We start from the raw sequence: 19,882 nt of genomic DNA on the forward strand, positions 1-19,882 counted from the left end.
AAAATGGGGTCACTTGTGGGGTAGTTATACTGCCCTGGCAATTTAGGGGCCCAAATGTGTGAGAAGAACTTTGCAATCAAAATGTGTAAAAAATGACCGGTGAAATCCGAAAGGTGCACTTTGGAATATGTGCCCCTTTGCCCACCTTGGCTGCAAAAAAGTGTCACACATCTGGTATCGCCGTACTCAGGAGAAGTTGGGGAATGTGTTTTGGGGTGTCATTTTACATATACCCATGCTGGGTGAGAGAAATATCCTGGCAAAAGACAACTTTTCCTATTTTTTTTATACAAAGTTGGCATTTGACCAAGATATTTTTCTCACCCAGCATGGGTATATGTAAAATGACACCCCAAAAAACATTCCCCAACTTCTCCTGAGTACGGCGATACCAGATGTGTGACACTTTTTTGCAGCCTAGATGCGCAAAGGTGCCCAAATTCCTTTTAGGAGGGCATTTTTTGACATTTGGATCCCAGACTTCTTCTCACGCTTTAGGGCCCCTAAAAAGCCAGGGCAGTATAAATACCCCACATGTGACCCCACTTTGGAAAGAAGACACCCCAAGGTATCCAATGAGGGGCCTGGCAAGTTCCTAGAAATTTTTTTTTTTCGCATAAGTTAGCGGAAATTGATTTTTTGTTTTTGTTTTTTCTCACAAAGTCTCACTTTCCGCTAACTTAGGACAAAAATTAAAATCTTTCATGGACTCAATATGCCCCTCAGCGAATACCTTGGGGTGTCTTCTTTCCAAAATGGGGTCAGTTGTGGGGTGTTTGTACTGCCCTGGCATTTGAGGGTCTCCGCAATCATTACATGTATGGCCAGCATTAGGAGTTTCTGCTATTCTCCTTATATTGAGCATACAGGTAATGAGATTTTTTTTTCCGTTCAGCCTCTGGGCTGAAAGAAAAAAATGAACGGCACAGATTTCTTCATTCGCATCGATCAATGTGGATGACAAAATCTCTGCCCAAAAAAAAAAATGGAGGGGAAAGGCGTCTGCCAGGACATAGGAGCTCCGCCCTACATCCATACCCACTTAGCTCGTATGCCCTGGCAAACCAGATTTCTCCATTCACATCAATCGATGTGGATGAATAAATAATTGCCGGGATTTTTTTTTTTTTTTATATATATATACAAAGTGTTTGCCAAAGCATAGGAACGCCGCCTCCTCCTCAGCTCGTATGCCTCGGCAAACGTATCTGTTACTGCAGAGGAGAAAATCTCGTCTTGCAGCGCCGCATACACCGACTTGCATATAATCTGACACAGCAGCGCAATGCTTTTGTCAGAATGCACATCAGTGCTGCAGCTAATCGATCGGTTGGTCCACCTGGAAGGTAAAAAAAAAAAAAAAAAAGAAAAAAACAGGCCGCAACGCAATAATTTTATTAACTTTGCAACAGAACATATAAACTTTAACTTTTTTAACTGAACATTAACCTTTTTGCTTAACTGGTGTTTTTCTGTTTTTTTGTTTTTTTACCTTTATAGAGCAAACCTCTCCTTCCCCATGGGTCAATGTGCAAAGCGCTAATCGCCCAAAGATGTGGCGAAGTGCGTTATGCACTTTGTCCCATGTGAAAGGAGACGTTTGCAGCAGCTGTGTGAGTGAATGGGCCCTAATAGCCCTGTGTGCCTGTCCTGGTGAGATGATCCCTATGCTAATAGTGTACCTGTGAGTGGTACTTCCGGAAACACTCTCCAAAGCATAGGGCAGGGTGGTCAGGACAGAAATAGCGGGTGTCACGCCTTATTCCACTCCTGCTACAGACACGACATCTTTTTCGGGGTGACGGTTGGGTTGAGGTACCAGGAACGACATTGGGGAAATGTCGCTCGTGTAGACGGCTAACTACACTGGTGGATGGGGCCACGGAACCTATTGGGTACAGGAGGTTCTCGATGATCTCTTCCTGAAATTTGAGGAAGGATCCAGTTCTCCCAGCCTTACTGTAGAGAACAAAACTATTATACAGAGCCAATTGAATTAAATATACAGACACCTTCTTATACCAGCGTCTGGTTCTGCGGGAAACTAAATACGGAGACAACATCTGGTCATTGAAGTCCACCCCTCCCATGTGAAGGTTATAGTCGTGGACTGAGAGGGGCTTTTCAATGACACGGGTTGCTCGCTCAATTTGTATTGTCGTGTCTGCGTGAATGGAGGAGAGCATGTAAACGTCACGCTTGTCTCTCCATTTCACCGCGAGCAATTCTTCGTTACACAGTGCGGCCCTCTGCCCCCTTGCAAGACGGGTGGTAACGAGCCGTTGGGGGAAGCCCGCGCGACTAGTTCGCGCGGTACCACAGGCGCCAATCCGTTCTAGAAACAAATGCCTAAAGAGGGCCACACTTGTGTAAAAATTGTCCACATAAAGATGGTACCCCTTGCCGAATAAGGGTGACACCAAGTCCCAAACTGTCTTCCCACTGCTCCCCAGGTAGTCAGGGCAACCGACCGGCTCCAGGGTCTGATCTTTTCCCTCATAGATCCGAAATTTGTGGGTATAGCCTGTGGCCCTTTCACAGAGCTTATACAATTTGACCCCATACCGGGCGCGCTTGCTTGGGATGTATTGTTTGAAGCCAAGGCGCCCGGTAAAATGTATCAGGGACTCGTCTATGCAGATGTTTTGCTCTGGGGTATACAAATCTGCAAATTTCTGGTTGAAATGGTCTGAGGGGCCGAATTTTGTGGAGCCGGTCAAAAGCAGGGTGGCCTCTGGGACGGGAGGCGGTGTTGTCACTAAAGTGCAGGAAACGCAGGATGGCCTCAAAACGTGCCCTGGACATAGCAGCAGAGAACATGGGCATGTGATGAATCGGGTTTGTGGACCAATATGACCGCAATTCATGCTTTTTTGTCAGGCCCATGTTGAGGAGGAGGCCCAGAAAAGTTTTAATTTCGGAAACTTGGACTGGTTTCCACCGGAAAGGCTGGGCATAAAAGCTTCCCTGGTTAGCGGTGATAAATTGTGTGGCATACCTGTTTGTTTCGGCCACAACTATGTCTAAGAGCTCGGCAGTCAAGAACAGCTCAAAAAATCCCAGGGCCGAACCGATCTGAGCTGTCTCAACCCGAACTCCAGACTGGGCAGTGAAAGGGAAAACTACAGGTGCGGCTGAAGTTGGGGACTGCCAATCAGGGTTTGCCAGCACCTCTGGGATTCTAGGGGCTCTACGGGCACGTCTTTGCGGTGGCTGCGACGGGGTCACTACTGCACGTGCCACCGTACCAGCTTCAACTGCCCTTCTGGTGCTCGCTACTTCACCAGGTTGTACGGCAGTGCTGGTACAAGGTCCAGGGAGGGCTGGGCTGCTGGTGTATGCCTCACCACGTAATCTGACAGCACCAGCCCCACTCTGCTGCTCTTGAAGCGGATCCTGCGCAACCTGTGGTCTAGCGACACGGGGCCGGGTACGCCTGGTGCTATCAGGGACCTCAGCCTCCTCGACCGAACTTTGGGTCAGAGAGCCACTGCTTTCTACAGGTTCGTATTCTGACCCGCTTGATTCATCAGATGAGGGTTCCCACTCCTCATCCGACTGGGTCAGAAGCCTGTAGGCCTCTTCAGAGGAATACCCCCTGTTTGACATTTTGGGCAACTAAATTTAGGGGTATTCCCTGAGACTACCCAAGAAAAAAAAAAAGCAAACCTGTCTTACAAAGGGGAGGCTAGCGAAGTACCGGAGACCGCTGCGGTTGATAAAGTGATTGTGCAGTGATCAAAAAAAAATTTTTTTTTGTCACTGCGGTGGGGCGGGCGTGGGTGAACGCACGTGTGGGCGACCGATCAGGCCTGATCGGGCAAACACTGCGTTTTGGGTGGAGGGCGAACTAAAGTGACACTAGTACTATTATAGATCTGACCGTGATCAGTTTTGATCACTTCCAGATAGTATAAAAGTACAAATGCTGATTAGCGATACGCTAATCAGCGAATAACGGACTGCGGTGGGCTGGGCGCTAACTGATCGCTAACTACCTAACCAAGGGGCCTAAACTATACCTAAAACCTAACGGTCAATACCAGTGGAAAAAAAAAGTGACAGTTTACACTGATCACTTTTTTCCTTTCACTAGTGATTGACAAAGGGGTGATCAAAGGGTTAATTGGGGTTCAGGGGGGTGATCTGGGGCTAAAGTGTAGTGTTTGGTGTACTCACTGTGAAGCCTGCTCCTCTGCTGGATCCAACCGACGAAAAGAACCAGCAGAGGAGCAGGCAGCCATATAACAGATCATATTTACAAATATGATCTGTTATCTGGCGCTGTGATTGGTTTTTTTGAAAATCATCAGCTTGCCAGCCGCGATCATTGGCTGGCAAGCTTATGACGAAATGGTCCCTGACTAAATGCCGGCCCGAACTGCGCATGCGCGGGCCGCATAGCGCGTCATCTCGCGTATATGCATCGTTGTGCGCAGCGCTGCCGCCTCCGGACTGCACATCTGCGTTAGGCGGTCCGGAGGTGGTTAAATGAGGTCTAATTTTTATTATTCTAGTCGGCAAATGTTTTCAAGATTGGCTCTGAGCTGGGGACGTCCCCACTCCAGTAATGCCTGACACTGTATGTTGGTTGTTTTATTTTTTTGGTATGCCCATGTGCAGCACGAGGCCCCAAAACGTCCTCCTATCGGCTGCACTGACCGGAGTCTAGCCTCCGGCCCTAGCCAAAAAGGAGCCCAGGTGTTGAGCAATGAACTGTTGGGCGAAAAGGTTTGTTTGCTCCACCATCAGATTCACAAAGTGGTCACTGAAAAAAAGACTAAAATAGTCTGGATTCCTGCTTGGCCAACAAAATCGGGAATCGCAGGCTCAAAATGCTCCGGGGTACACAACGCAAGTTCACCGGTAGGGGGATCCGGAAAACTAGTACGAGCCCCAGAGCTTCTCGTACTAGTGTGGGCCACAGGGTCCCTAGCATGGTGGTCCCCTTGCTCTGCCTGCCGGTGTCTCCGCCGCCTTGGGGGCTCATCATCGCTAGACGTCATCCTCATCCTCACTGGGGCTCTCTGAGTCGGAGGCAAGCTGGAAATCTTTATTTAGTGTGCGTGTGTGTGGGGGCACGGGTGTTCGCGTACTTATCCCTAAAACTAACAGAAAATAAATAAAAAAAAAGGCCCAAAAATGTGAAAAATAAAATAAAAAAATTAAAACTTTCTGATCAGCCGCCCGAAGCTGATCAGCGTTGGGGTGTGCGATGCGCTAACAGTGGTGGACGCTAAGATTAGGGTGATGCAACAGTTAAAACTTTTTAGTGAAGAAAAGAAAAAACTTTCCCTGAATATCCCTGCCTAACCTGTCCCTAACCTTTCCCTAACGCTGGGTTCACACCTGAGCGTTTCTCAAACGCGCGTTTTTGTCGCGCGTTTTTATGCGCGTTTTTTGTAATAGTAAACGCGCGTTTGACGCGCGTTTGTGTCATTGACTGCAGTGTCCTATGGCCACAAACGCGCGTCAAAACGCCCCAAAGAAGCTCAAGTACTTGTTTGAGCGTCGGGCGTTTTACAGCGCGTTCGTACGCGCTGTAAAACGCCTAGGTGTGAACCATTCCCATAGGAAAGCATTGGTTTTCATGTCTTAAGCGTTTTACAGCGCGTTTGAACGCGCTGTAAAACGCTCAGGTGTGAACCCAGCGTAACCTTTCCCTACATACCTTTTTAGTGTCAGATGGCACTGTGGAGGATCAGAATGGGGGTGCTGGGTCTGGAGATCCGATGCAGCCTCCGCTCTCCTCGCTCCCGGACACAGAAAGGAGGAGAGAAGAGCTGCAGCAAGTTAATCCTCCCGCCCGCCCTGCAGCCAATCAGAAGCAATCCTGAGAGGTGATGTCACCATCACCTATCAGGATCGCACAACTGTGATTGGTGGTGTATTATCACACCACCGATCACCGTCCTATTCTTTATCGGGTCACCGATGGATACTATTTTGGGGTGCGTATGACTTTTTGATCGCCCTTTTTGGGGGGGGGGGGGGCTGTTCTCTGAGGATCAGTAGGGTCTCATTTTTTGCAAGATGAGATGATGGTTTGATTGGTATGATTTTGTGGTGCCTATGACTTTTTGATCGCTTGGTATTACACTTTTTGTGATGTAAGGTGACAAAAAATTTTAATAGACCTGTTTGTCTACTTTATTTTATTTTTAAATTTTAACACAATAAAAGCATTTTTAAAATCCTGTTTGTGTCCATATTCTGAGTGCCATAGTTGTGTGTTTTTTTTTTTTTTTTTTAGTTTCTCCCCCCCCCCCCCAATTGTTTTATGTAGGGGCTAATGTTTTGCAGGATGAGGTGACGGTTTGATTAGTACTATTTTGGGGGGCTTATGCCTTTTTGATCGCTTGGTGTTGCATTTTTTGTGATATAAGGTGACAAAAAAATGATTGGTTTAGCAGTTTTTATTTAATTTTTTCTATGGCGTTCAGGTGAGGGTGCGAATCATGTGATATTTTTGTAGAGCCGGTCGTTACGGCGCGGCAATACCCAATATGTCTGGTTTTTGTTTCGTTTTGTTTTTTCAATTTTTTATATTTTATTTTAGGATAAAAAAAATTACTTGAAACTTTAATTATTTTCTATTCTGAAAAAAACTTTTATTTTTTACTTTTTTTTTATTTATTTTTTTTGTCCCACTCTGGGACTTCAACTTCTGGGGTCTGATCCCCTCTGCAATGCATTACAATTCAACCTGCAGGCATGAAAGCTGACAGCCTGCCTGTGAAACCCAGCCTAAGGGCTGGATCTCACAGGCTTTCATAGAAGGCAAGCTCCGTTGCCTTTGGAAGGCATCGGGCTTGCCTTCTCTGCCATCGGGTCCGTGCCACTCCAGCGCGGGGACTCTGTGGGGAAGCGGAGGGCACCCGTACACTCTGCGAACCCTCTGCATGCCTCGGTCAGCTTTGACCACGACATACAAGGGGTTAACACACTGGCATCTGTGTTTTCACCAATGCCGGCGTATGCAGCAGGGGCCTAGCTGTCAGTGACTGCCTGGTCCGTGCCGCTGATTGGGCGGGCGTAACTCCTGCAACCACCCGATCAGCCCACCGTTGCTGTACGGCGCTGGTCCTTAAGTCACGTCCACCAGAGCCGTACATGTACAACGAGGGTCATTAAGGGGGTTAAAGGAAATGTGTCTATGACCTATTGTTATTTTTCATTTTCCATCTCGGTATCTGTATTTAAACAAAAAACATAATCATGCAGTTTTCACACTGCCCACTAAAAATAATAGTAGGTGCCACTTCTTGGTCTGTACAGGTCACATTACTGCAGTTACCCGCTTATCTATACACAGGTGATATCATTAAGGTCAATATTAGAATTTGGGATGAGCGAATCGACTTCGGATGAAACATCCAAAGTCGATTTGCCTGAAACTTTGTTAGAATGCTGTACGGAGTAAGCGCTCCATACAGTATTAGAAAGTATTGGCTCACGGGACTTCGGGTAATAACTTCAGAAATTAATTTCTACTGTTAAAAACCTTTTACCAAACTTTGTTTCGGTTCCAAGTGGTACCTTGGAATCTGAAGTCGATCCGCTCATCCCTAATTAAAATGATGGATAAGACAGGATCCACCATTCACAATAGGTGATTGTCAAAGCTTATCTATTCTTTCTAAAGAGGTCCCCTCCAGTCCATTGTGTCTATGGTCCATGGGGCTGCCATAATGCTTTCGAAATGCTGTAAAAAATAGCTCAGGCAAGATGGCAGCCCGCATAATCGTGTTCAGGAAATAGAATAAATACATTTGCAATCAGAAATCAGATTAGGTAAAAAGGATATAGGTCACGATCTGGTTTTAACTGGCAAATAACATTTTTGGTGACACATTTCATTTAAAGACCGCAATTAATAAATCCAAGTTTTAATCTAAAAATCATTTAATTCCTGTGGTAATCAAAATGCCAACATTGTGAATCAGCAGTTTGTGAAAATTGTAGCCTGGAAATAGAATATGCAGTTAAATTCTGGTCCTATTGTATCTGTGCCTTGCTTAAAGGAATGGATAATAAAAGTAAACAAGGAATATTTTTTGCCCCCTCTGTCAGGCCTGCAGAAAACAAAGGGGTTAATTCCCTGCTGATCTGCTCTATAGTCCACTGGAGACTGATGAAGGGGAGTGGGGCTTGAAGGGAATGTGTAATCTGAAAAAGACCTATTGTTTTAATCATGTTTAAGATATTTTTCAATTATTTTTCATGTTGCCATTTTTAATTTTTGATGTCACTATCTATAAACCATAAAATCCTGCAGTCTTCGCACTGGCCACTAAGCCTAAAAATAGGCACCACGTGTTTGTCTGTACAGATCATTTTACTGCAGTTGTCTGCTTATCTGTCATTCCAATCCTGCCTGTAATAATATCACCTTTGTGTATAGATAAGACAGTATCCACCATGACCATATGTGACTGTTAAAGCTTATATATTTACTTGTACAATGAGCTCTGCACAGGTCACAGAGCATGTCTAGAAAACGCTCCCATAGAAGTAAATGAGGTCCCCTTGTGTCCATGGTCCATGTGGCTGCAGGAAAGCAATTTTCTTAATGTTTTCGAATTGCTGTTGAGAACGGCTCAGGCAAGATGGTCGCCCCCATAATTATGTTCAGGAAATAGAATAAAAACATCTGAAACCATTAAATAGAAACGGATTAGAAAAAAGGGATATGTGTCACGATCTGGTTTAAACTGGCGAATAACATTTTTGGTGACACATTTCCTTTAAATCTGTTTTTGTCCTTCTGCAGACAGGTCTCAGCACAAGGACTCCTGCTCAAGCCATTTGTCTTGCATCTTGTCACAGGGTTGTGAGGAGGTGGACATGGGTGATCTCCTGGGATTTAGAAGATTTCTATATATGCATTTCTCAGTTTTAACTGTAATATGATACTAAGAACAAACAAGGGAAATAAGGAAGCTGAAGGGCTGGGAATTTTTGTACCTTTTCTGTGTTTAATGTTCTTTTAAAGTGGTCATCGTTTTTTTTTTTCCCCCATTCTATTTGGTCATATAATGGGAAATTGTCCGATTGTCTAATATACATGTGCCCCCTTTCTTTTCAGTGCAGTTGACCTGTTTGCACAGTAGAATGTATAGCCTGTTTAATGCATGTATGAGGTGCTGGTGTAGGGTTCTGTTCCTCAATAAGTTAGAATTTACCGGTGAGATACTGTATACCAGGGGTGACGAGCTACATGCCCTTGAATACACTACGCAGGACTTTTTATACAGAAGCAACTGCACTAATATGAAGATATGTCCGCAGACTTTTGGCTGCATGTATATTAGAAAATTGTACGACTTTCTGTCCTGTAAATTAAAGGGGTTCTACAGTTTGTTTTAACTGATGATCTTTCCTCTGGATAGATCATCAACATCTGATCGGCGGGGTCCGACACCCGGGACCCCCGCCGATCAGCTGTTTGAGAAGGCAGCGGCGCTTCAGCAAGGGCAGGGCCTTCTCACCGTTTACCGCTGGCCCAGTGACATCACCACTAGTATCACCTGGCCTGGGCTCAGCTCCGCCCAGGCCATTGATACTAGTCGTGACGTCACTGGGCCAGCGGTAAACGGTGAGAAGGCCGCGCCGCTGCTGTAGTGCCGCTGCCTTCTCAAACAGCTGATCGGCGGGGGTCCTGGGTGTCGGATCCCGCCGATCAGATGTTGATGATCTATCCAGAGGATAGATCATCAGTTAAAACAAACTGCAGAACCCCTTTAAAATTGAAAACTGAACTTCTCTTAAAGGAAACGTCTTTACGTTTTGTCCGTTTTATTCCCTGGCAGTGCTGTGTACCTTGTCAGACACAAAGAAACTCGCCAACGCTTTGCCATGAAGAAGATTAACAAACAGAATTTGATCCTTCGAAACCAAATCCAGCAAGTATTTGTTGAGAGAGATATATTAACCTTTGCGGAGAATCCCTTTGTTGTCAGCATGTTCTGCTCTTTTGAAACCCGAAGACATCTTTGCATGGTGATGGAGTATGTAGAGGGTATGTGTTTGGCACCTATTTAATAATCTTGCTTTCCTTGCAGTGCTAATACCTGATTTAATCTGAATAATGTCATATTTTAGCATTTAACGTGATTTTGGGAACAAGTAGCTCAGGGAGTATATTTTCACTGTGATATTCGGAGTACTCTGCTAGCCGCACACAATTCTGTAGTTCCGCTGACCCCAGCCTGACTGCTTTCAGACATCTGGATCAGGCATGTTGGGAGGCACAGTGGCAAATTCTCATCTCCACATTTAATGGCGCATCGGTTGTGTTTAGTTGCTAGAATATGTATGAAATCTCAGTTTGTTTGCAATTTCAAGTAAAGGGATTTGTCTTTTTAGGTGGAGATTGTGCTACACTTCTAAAGAACATGGGACCTCTTACTTTTGACATGAGTCGCATGTACTTTGCCGAAACGGTCCTGGCATTGGAGTATCTGCATAATTATGGAATTGTTCACAGAGACCTCAAACCTGACAAGTTAGTAGTTGAGCTTTTCAGAGATTATATGATGTCTATAGTTTAATTCTTCTAATGAACTTAAAGGGTTCTTCATATTTTTTTTTTTAACTGATGATCTTTCCTCTGGATAGATCATCAGCATCAGATTGGCGGGGGTCTGACACCCGGCACCCCCGCCGATCAGCTGTTTGAGAAGGCAGTAGCGCCGCGGCCTTCTCGCTGTTTACCGCAGGCCCTGTGACGTCAGGACTGGTATCAATGGCCTGGGTGGGGCTAAGCTCTGTTCCATTATCCATAGGCTAGAACATCAGTTTAAAAAAACTGCAGAACCCCTTTAAAGGGACCTGCCTTCTATCACGTTTTCTTCACTTTGTGTAGGGTGGACAAAAAGCCTTGCATAAAAAGCAAAGTTGGGGTATATTATTCATAATGGTAGTAAAATGACACATTCATTCATTGGTAATTGCACCGTTCTGCAGGTTTCTAGACTGAAATCTCTTATCCTCCCCCGCTGTCATGGCATCTGCACAAGACATTTTTTGGTGACTTGCATTCTTGGAGGTGCAATTTTATATGAGGCACGTGTAGTAAGTTCTATAGCAAATAAACTAAGGGATGCACAGGGCAATAATTGGGAATGAAGCATTCGCTCCCAATCATTGCGAGATTACTCAGCCTGTGTGAAAAGGCTTTCTCTCCAGTGCAGCAGAGCGTATTGCATTATCTATTCTATTTAGCTATGCTCTTAGGGTTGCTTTCCTATAGCTACCAGCAGAACTGGCAGCCTGCAACTATAATCGAATGTTAAATGTTAGTGTTCAAAGGTCGATATGTCTGAAGATGTTTTAATTTATTTGTTGGCGTTCAATATATTATACTGCTCAAAGAAATAAAGGGAACACTTAAACAACACAATGTAACTCCAAGTCAATCACACTTGTGTGAAATCAAACTGTCCACTTAGGAAGCAACACTGAGTGGCAATCAATTTCACATGCTGTTGTGCAAATGGGATAGACAACAGGTGGAAATTATAGGCAATTAGCAAGACACCCCCAATAAAGGAGTGGTTCTGCAGGTGGTGACCACAGACCACTTCTCAGTTCCTATGCTTCCTGGCTGATGTTGTGGTCACTTTTGAATGCTGGCGGTGCTTTCACTCTAGTGGTAGCATGAGACGGAGTCTAGAACCCACACAAGTGGCTCAGGTAGTGCAGCTTATCCAGAATGGCACATCAATGCGAGCTGTGGCAAGAAGGTTTGCAGTGTCTGTCAGCGTAGTGTCCAGAGCATGGAGGCGCTACCAGGAGACAGGCCAGTACATCAGGAGAAGTGGAGGAGGCCGTAGGAGGGCAACAACCCAGCATCAGGACCGCTACCTCCGCCTTTGTGCAAGGAGGAACAGGAGGGGCACTGCCAGAGCCCTGCAAAATGACCTCCAGCAGGCCACAAATGTGCATGTATCTGCTCAAACGGTCAGAAACAGACTCCATGAGGGTGATATGAGGGCCCGACGTCCACAGGTGGGGGTTGTGCTTACAGCCCAACACCTTGCAGGACGTTTGGCAGAGAACACCAAGATTGGCAAATTCGCCACTGGTGCCCTGTACTCTTCACAGATGAAAGCAGGTTCACACTGAGCCCGCCCGTTCCCCAGACCTGAATCCAATTGAGCACATCCGGGACATCATGTCTCGCTCTATCCACCAACGTCACGTTGCACCACAGACTGTCCAGGAGTTGGCAGATGCTTTAGTCCAGGTCTGGGAGGAGATCCCTCAGGAGACCGTCAGCCACCTCATCAGGAGCATGCACAGGCGTTGTAGGGAGGTCATACAGGCACGTGGAGGCCACACACACTACTGAGCCTCATTTTGACTTGTTTTAAGGACATTACCTCAAAGTTGGATCAGCCTGTAGTGTGTTTTTTCCACTTTAATTTTGAGTGTGACTCCAAATCCAGACCTCCATGGGTTGAAAAATTTAATTTCCATTTTTTTATTTTTGTGTGATTTTGTTGTCGGCACATTCAACTATGTAAAGAACAACGTATTTCAGAAGAATATTTAATTAATTCAGATCTAGGATGTGTTATTTTTGTGTTCTCTTTTATTTTTTTTAGCAGTGTATTTCTAGACAGGCCCATTCTTTAACCCCCTGATGTTTTTTGTATGATTTCCTGGTCTTCCTGCAGCCTAGTGATAAATGCATTTCACTAAAAACATTTAACTTCCGTATAATCTGTCATTTGCAATAAAATTGTGGCGCTGTTAATATTCTTTTCTCTCTGCAGTTTGCTGATCACTTCACTGGGACATATCAAGCTTACAGATTTTGGACTATCGAAAATTGGTCTTATGAACATGACAACTAATCTTTATGAAGGACACATTGAAAAAGACACAAGAGAGTTTTTGGACAAACAGGTTTGTGTCCATTTCAATTGTTTACCTTTGTGTTTGCATGCAGATTAACTGTTTAAAGGGAGTCTGTTAGCTCTTTTTTTCCCATATGAACTAGAGATGAGCAAACCGATTTGTCTCTTAGCCAGACTTCTTCACAAGTGGCGGTTGCCCTTGCAGTTGAAGTGCCCCCCTGCTGTCTGATCGACAGAGCTGGACAGCCCACCCAGCCCTGTGGTCTTCCTGCTCCACTATCGAAGCTCAAATTCGGCTTCAGGAGCATCTACTATGCACTGTCCTCTACACTTGTGGGTAGCAGGGCATGCACAGTATCTGCTTCCGAAGCCAAATTTGAGCTCAGGGAGGAGTTTAACAGGGCCGGGTGGGTTGTCTGGCCCTGTTGATCATACAGCAGTTGGGCACTTCTTCGCCAGTGGGGACAGCCCCCTCACAGGTAAAGGAGTCTTGCTAATGAGATGAATAGATTTGTTAGGTTCATATTAGAGATAAGTGAATTAATTCTCAGTAACATTTTAGTAACATTTAGGCCCCTTTCACACGGGCGTTGCGGGAAAATGTGTGGGTGCGTTGCGGGAACACCCGCGATTTTTCCGCGCGAGTGCAAAACATTGTAATGCGTTTTGCATTCGCTTGAGAAAAATCGCGCGTGTTTGGTACCCAAACCCGAACTTCTTCACAGAAGTTCAGGCTTGGGATCAGTGTTCTGTAGATTGTATTATTTTCCCTTATAACATGGTTATAAGGGAAAATAATAGCATTCTGAATACAGAATGCATGGTAAAATTGCACTGGAAGGTTTTTTTTTTTTTTTTTAACTCGCCTTAATCCACTTGCTCGCGTTGCCGACATCTCCTTCTGGCCCCTTTGCTGAACAGGACCTGGGGTGAGCATTAAATACATGAACAGGACCTGTGATGACGTCACTCCGGTCATCACATGATCCATCACATGATCTTTTACCATGGTGATGGATCATGTGATGACTGTGACGTCACCAAAGGTCCTTTTTACTGCACAAAGCTCAGATGAAGACAGAAGGAGATGCTGGGCTGCGCGAGCAAGTGGACTAGGGTGAGGTAAATAATTATTTTTATTTTTTTTTAACCCTTCCAGCGCAATTTTACTATGCATTCTGTATTCAGAATGCTATTATTTCCCCTTATAACCCCATTCACTTCTATGGGGCCTGTGTTGCGTGGATTATCACACCGCAAGGCACAAAGAGGAGCATGCTGCGATTTTCACGCAACGCATAAGTGATGCGTGAAAATCACCGCTCATGTGAACAGCCCCATAGAAATGAATGGGTCGGTATTCAGTGCGGGTGCAATGCGTTCAACTCACGCATCGCATCCGTGCGGAATACTCGCCCGTGTGAAAGGGGCCTTAAAGGGAGTCTTTCACCTAATCTGAGCGTTTTATACCGCTCAGATCAGGTTATAGACTCTTTAACCCTCATTACGATCATACCTGTCTCTTATGTGTCCCTCGCCCAGATAATGAAAATAACACTTTTTAAACTTGTGCAAATTACCTTCTGAAGGTGCCCAGGGGCGGCGTTACTGGGCGATGTGCCAAGAAAAACACACCTCCAGCCGGCGGACGTCACGAGCGGCACCAGAGGACGGCGGGCTGGGAACTGGCCCGCACCTGCGCACTGCTCTGCCCATTATGGGCAGATGAACTGCTTTTCATATTGCGCATGCGCCGGCCAACTAAAGACAGCCGGCCGGCGCATGCGCAATATGAAAGGATGTTCCTCTGCCCATAATGGGCAGAGCAGTGCGCAGGTGCGGGCCAGTTCCCAGCCCGCCGTCCTCTGGTGCCGCTCGTGACGTCCGCCGGCTGGAGGTGTGTTTTTCTGGGCACATCGCCCAGTAACGCCGCCCCTGGGCACCTTCAGAAGGTAATTTGCATAAGTTTAAAAAGTGTTATTTTCATTATCTGGGCGAGGGACACATAAGAGACAGGTATGATCGTAATGAGGGTTAAAGAGTCTATAACCTGATCTGAGCGGTCTAAAACGCTCAGATTAGGTGACAGACTCCCTTTAAAAGAGTACTTCTTGGGGAGAAATCTCTATTCAAATGTGAAATTCAGTGAGCTTGAGCCCTTCAGAGTACTGAAGTGCAAACCCTCTGCAGAAGTTAGCCACCTTTTCCCCCTTGTGATTGACAGGGGACCAGAGCAAGAGGCTGTACTGGGGCTGGAGAGAAGAGCTGTTCTGTGCATGAACCAGAATGCTTCTGGCTGTGTATTACAGCCCCCCACTTAGGATGGAGGGGGCTCATCCCCTGTTCTCATGCCATCCCATGGATGTTAATATAAATCTGTTTGCAGAAAAAAAAAAAAACAGCAAAAAAAAAAAAGATAATACCGTTTTGCACTTTGGTGTCCCCTTAATTAGTTACCAGGCACAAGCAATACAAAATTTGCAGAATTGTACCTGGCAAATGATGAAGAGGGCGCAGTGCTTGCTGTAGCTATGCGACCACCATCAGTCAGTTGATCATTGGGAATGTCAGCCTAGATCCCTATTGAAAACACATGCACACTCTGCCAAATGGGGTGATAGGGAGAAATAGTTGTCGCTGAACAATGTTGAAATATCACATTTTGTGGACTGTAAAGAGCTACTACGTGATAACATTTTGCATGTATTTGTTTTTCTGGAGATATTTTACAGTACTAATATTGTGACTCATACATTAAAGGGGTATTTCCATCGCAGACAATGGGGGCATATAGCTAGGCTATGCCTCCATTGTCTGATAGGTGCGGGTCCCACCTCTGGGACCCACACCTACGCCTAGAACGGAGCTGGGAGAGCAGTGGCTGGAGGACCCCAGGTTTCCCAGGATCTGGCCACTGCCAATCGCTCTCCTCATACACCGCACTTGAGCGGCCACCGCTCCCATTCACTTCTATGGGGCCGGCGGAAATAGCCAAGCGCTATGCCCCCATTATCTGTGATGGGAATGCCCCTTTAACAATTAGCAGGTGTCCAGCGTGTCAGTGCCTTGGCTGTTTCTTTAGTGTATGTTGCTTTTTTCAGGTATGTGGGACTCCTGAGTACATAGCTCCTGAGGTAATTCTAAGGCAAGGTTATGGAAAGCCTGTGGACTGGTGGGCAATGGGCATTATTCTCTATGAATTCCTGGTGGGCTGCGTTCCATTCTTTGGTGCCACGCCAGAGGAGCTGTTTGGACATGTGATTAGTGGTAAGTGTTTTCAATGGAAGGCTGTAAGATTACGGACTTAAATTAACATGCATCAAATGTTAGTCTGAGACAGAGTATATGTTTACTATTGGTAACATTAGAACCAACACATACCTCAGATAAATTGATATAAATGACAGAGGGGCCTAAACATTTATCATGCAGCACCTACACAAACCAACCCAATAGCCCCCATGAATAATGCCAGAATGTACTCATATTATATATCATGAATCTTTTATTATAACAAAAAAATATTTGGACAAGGTGAAAACAAAAGGGGAAGTGCAGTTCGCTGCCCTGCAGGGTATTGCGATGGTGAGGTCACGGTTACTTAGGCAAACGAGGGTTGCTCTGGGTTACTCAGTTTCTTGAAAGACCCTGGGCAGGCGTACAGCAGAGATGGAGAGGCTGGCATAGGAGACCTCTGGGGCACTCTGTGTATAGGGACCAGGCCTGATGGTAGATGAGGTGCCCTGGATGTTGCAGGTGTTTAATGTGCCGGGGGCAAGGTCCCTTTAAGATTTGTGACGCCAGTGCCGGTAACGGTGGCACACCGATTTATGATGGGAATAATTGAGGAACACTATGTTGTGGTGAACCAAAACTTCCTTTTACTGGAAACAGTTAACTTTTTAGTCTTTTGATAACGTTCCATAAGGAAGTAGCAATTATAAGCAGGCTTTATAAATGGCAGACACAATGTTCTTGCAAGATACTCAGAGGATTAAAACACTTACAGATCAGGTTGCACTTTTCCTCAGAATCCTGTCTGTCTTTATCCCAAGGCCTGTATGCCCTAATGCTGGCTTTATCCTTGGTAGGGGAAACTTCCTCAGGTATATATATCCTTGCTTTGAATAGACCCTTCTGCCCTTCAGCTCTCAGGTTAGCTGGTTACTCTTCTGCTCTGCTCTGCACTTTGCTTTGTGGGAACTGCAGGTTTCTCAGGAGGTAACTTCTCCTGGTGGCAAACTAGAAGCCTGGGCTGTCTAGCTGCATGTCAGGAGGTGGCCCTCAGCTCCTCTTTGGCTAAAGTGCACACTCTCTTCTGTCTCTACACAGACTCCTGACTACACACTCTACTTTCCCTGAACAGGACCTGACTATTTATATTAGGGGTTCCCTAGCTCCCTCTACTGTCTAGGCCCTAATAGGCCTGATACACACATAACAGGTAAAAATGCACATAAAAGCATAGCAATATACATTAAAATGGACTGTAAAATACAATACCACTGTTCCTCAGGAGTAGGAGAACAACGTGGCCCAATTGACCCTTGTGTAGTGCCCACATTTACCTAGTGGGAGACTACAGAAGGAGATATTGTTCTCCTCGCTCCTGATACCCCTGATAGAGGGAATCGCACAGGTACTCAGCTGATTATGATGTAAAGTATCCCTGGGTAAAACATGTAAAAATAGCTCCCACAATGCACAGTGTGTGGATGAAGAACACTGTAACCATACAAGATGATAGTAGTTTATGGTACAACAATAATATACACACGATGGATGGGGACCACTGTCAGGCTGGAACAGTGTCCAGTCAAAAATAACACAAAATGGATCAAGAGGTCCGCATATCAAAGTGTGTATGCAGAGGGGGGCTACAAGTAACCACAGCCACTAGCTGTAATGAACACTAGTGAAAAATATGTCAACACATGCCCACAGTGAATAGGTCAATGGACATACAGAGAAGATACAGCTGCATGCAGGTGGTTAGGGGCGACCAGTGGTCTGTCGGGCAGATATCCAGTACCAGATCATAAAATGTAGCCCAATGGTACACCCACAAACCACACAAACATTGCTGTGACACAATACAACTGTAGACAAACAATGCTAGTTAGCCATGATGAGCGGAGTACCAGAAATGCCTATGCCCCATAGGGGGGTGGAATTTTATTAGAAGCACCAGGAGTTTCTTCTCCCGCACCTACTTAATGTTTTTATAGACTCATAGCGTGCAGGTACTTTACCCAGCTCGATGAGGGAGGCGATTGCGGCAGGTAATAGTACTAACAACATTTAATAGTCTATTAGCTAGAACCTTGGCCAATATTTTTATGTCTGCTGTTAACAGTGAAACAGGACGATAAGAATCTACTTGTGTAGCATCCTTGCCTGGTTTTGGAAGCACTACCACAATCCAGTGATGGCCAGTTTGCCACGTTCGCCCCCGAGAACACATGCGGGCTGCCATCTTAATTCCCAAGTCCGGCGATGCACAGGAAAGCCCTTACCTGTGCCTGTGGTGCGAGCTGTCTGAAACAAATGCGGTCACCGGGAGCAGGCAGTTCCGAGAACAGTCCGATAAAGGCCCCGGCGGAACTGCCTGCTCCCAGTGACTGCATTTGTTTCTGGCCTCATGCCTGGAAAATCTACATCCTTGAATCTTAGATGCCTGTTCCTGAATCTCCAGTTGGATAAGGAGGAAGGAGGGAACTGTGGCGTCGAGTGGGATTACCTTTGGGGAGTTTTGTCCAAAATAGTCCAAATTTGGCCCGATTTTCATAAAATAGGTGCAACTGCTCTATAACCAACCTAGAGCTAGAATTAGAGTAAATGGAGGAGTTTCTCGAGCGCTGGCACTAGAAAGGGAGACAAGAGGGCTGCCCACCGATTTTTCCGGGGCCTTTAAAAAGGGGGACTTGGAGGAGTATGTATCGCTATATGTAGATGATATGCTGCTATTGTAGGCGACCTGATCTCTTCCATAGACCCTATTATCTCACTTATCTCTGAATTTGGAAGGCAGTCTGGACTGCTTATCAACTGGAATAAGTCTGTGATACTCCCATTGTCTCCGGTCCCGGAAAATATCTTGATCATACTAAACTTAGGGTAGTATCCTCATTTAAGTATCTGGGAGTTGACATCTGCATCAATCCCCATAGATGCATACCAGATAATCTACTGCCTCTGCTAAGTAAGTTTAAAACTAAGGGTCCATTCAGACGTCCGTAGTGTATTGCGGATCCGCAATACACCCGGCCGGCACCCCCATAGAAATGCCTATTCTTGTCCGCAATTGCGGACAAGAATAGGACATGTTCTATTTTTTTTCCAGAGCCGCGGACCGGAAGATCGTCGTCACGCTCCGAAGATGCGGACAGCACATTATGTGCTGTCTGCTTCCATGCCGTCCCCATAGAGAATGAATCGGTCCGCATCCGTTCCGCAAAATTGTGGAATGGATGCGGACCCATTTGCGGACGTGTGAATAGAGCCTGAGGCTGCCTTGTGGCATAAACTGCCCATATCACTAGTGGGTAGGGATAACCTAATTAAAATGGTGCTGATGCCACAACTCTTATATGTGCTCCATAATTTTCCAGTATGGATCCCTACGCATTATTTTTATAAAATAATATTTTGGTTCCTGTTGTGGAAGGACAAGAGAAGTTGAATTAAATATGAAGCTGTACAAAGGGCCAAGGATGCGGGTGGTTTAGGGCTGCCTAACCCCTTACTATACTTCCTTTCAGCTCAGCTGCAACACTTTAAGGGATGGAACGCGGCGGGGGGAGTGGGGAGGGGAGGTAGGCTAGTTGCATGGACGTCTCGTTGTTACTTGACACTAGCAGTCCTGGAGGAGGATTTAGACCCTAGGTTTAAATCTGCTCCAATTCTGGGGCTTATGAGGAGGGTGTGGACTAAGGCTAGAGAGGTCTTGGGTATCTCAGGACTGTTGAATATCTCTCCCATCTGGAATAATCCTCTTTTACCTGAATTATCCCAAT

General features: G+C 45.7%; 1 protein-coding gene across 1 annotated transcript in view; it reads left to right on the plus strand.

Moving 5' to 3' along the window:
* Positions 1 to 19,882, plus strand: part of MAST3 (microtubule associated serine/threonine kinase 3) — a 132,742-nt gene that overhangs the window by 67,806 nt on the left and 45,054 nt on the right. Inside the window, exons 7-10 of the mRNA XM_044278494.1 lie at positions 9,813 to 10,021; positions 10,369 to 10,507; positions 12,783 to 12,915; positions 15,968 to 16,133. Of these exons, the coding sequence (XP_044134429.1) occupies positions 9,813 to 10,021; positions 10,369 to 10,507; positions 12,783 to 12,915; positions 15,968 to 16,133 (647 nt within the window). The remainder of the gene's footprint in view (positions 1 to 9,812; positions 10,022 to 10,368; positions 10,508 to 12,782; positions 12,916 to 15,967; positions 16,134 to 19,882) is intronic.

The sequence above is a fragment of the Bufo gargarizans genome, chromosome 1 (assembly GCF_014858855.1).
Source record: "Bufo gargarizans isolate SCDJY-AF-19 chromosome 1, ASM1485885v1, whole genome shotgun sequence".
Classification (NCBI taxonomy): Eukaryota; Metazoa; Chordata; class Amphibia; order Anura; family Bufonidae; genus Bufo; species Bufo gargarizans.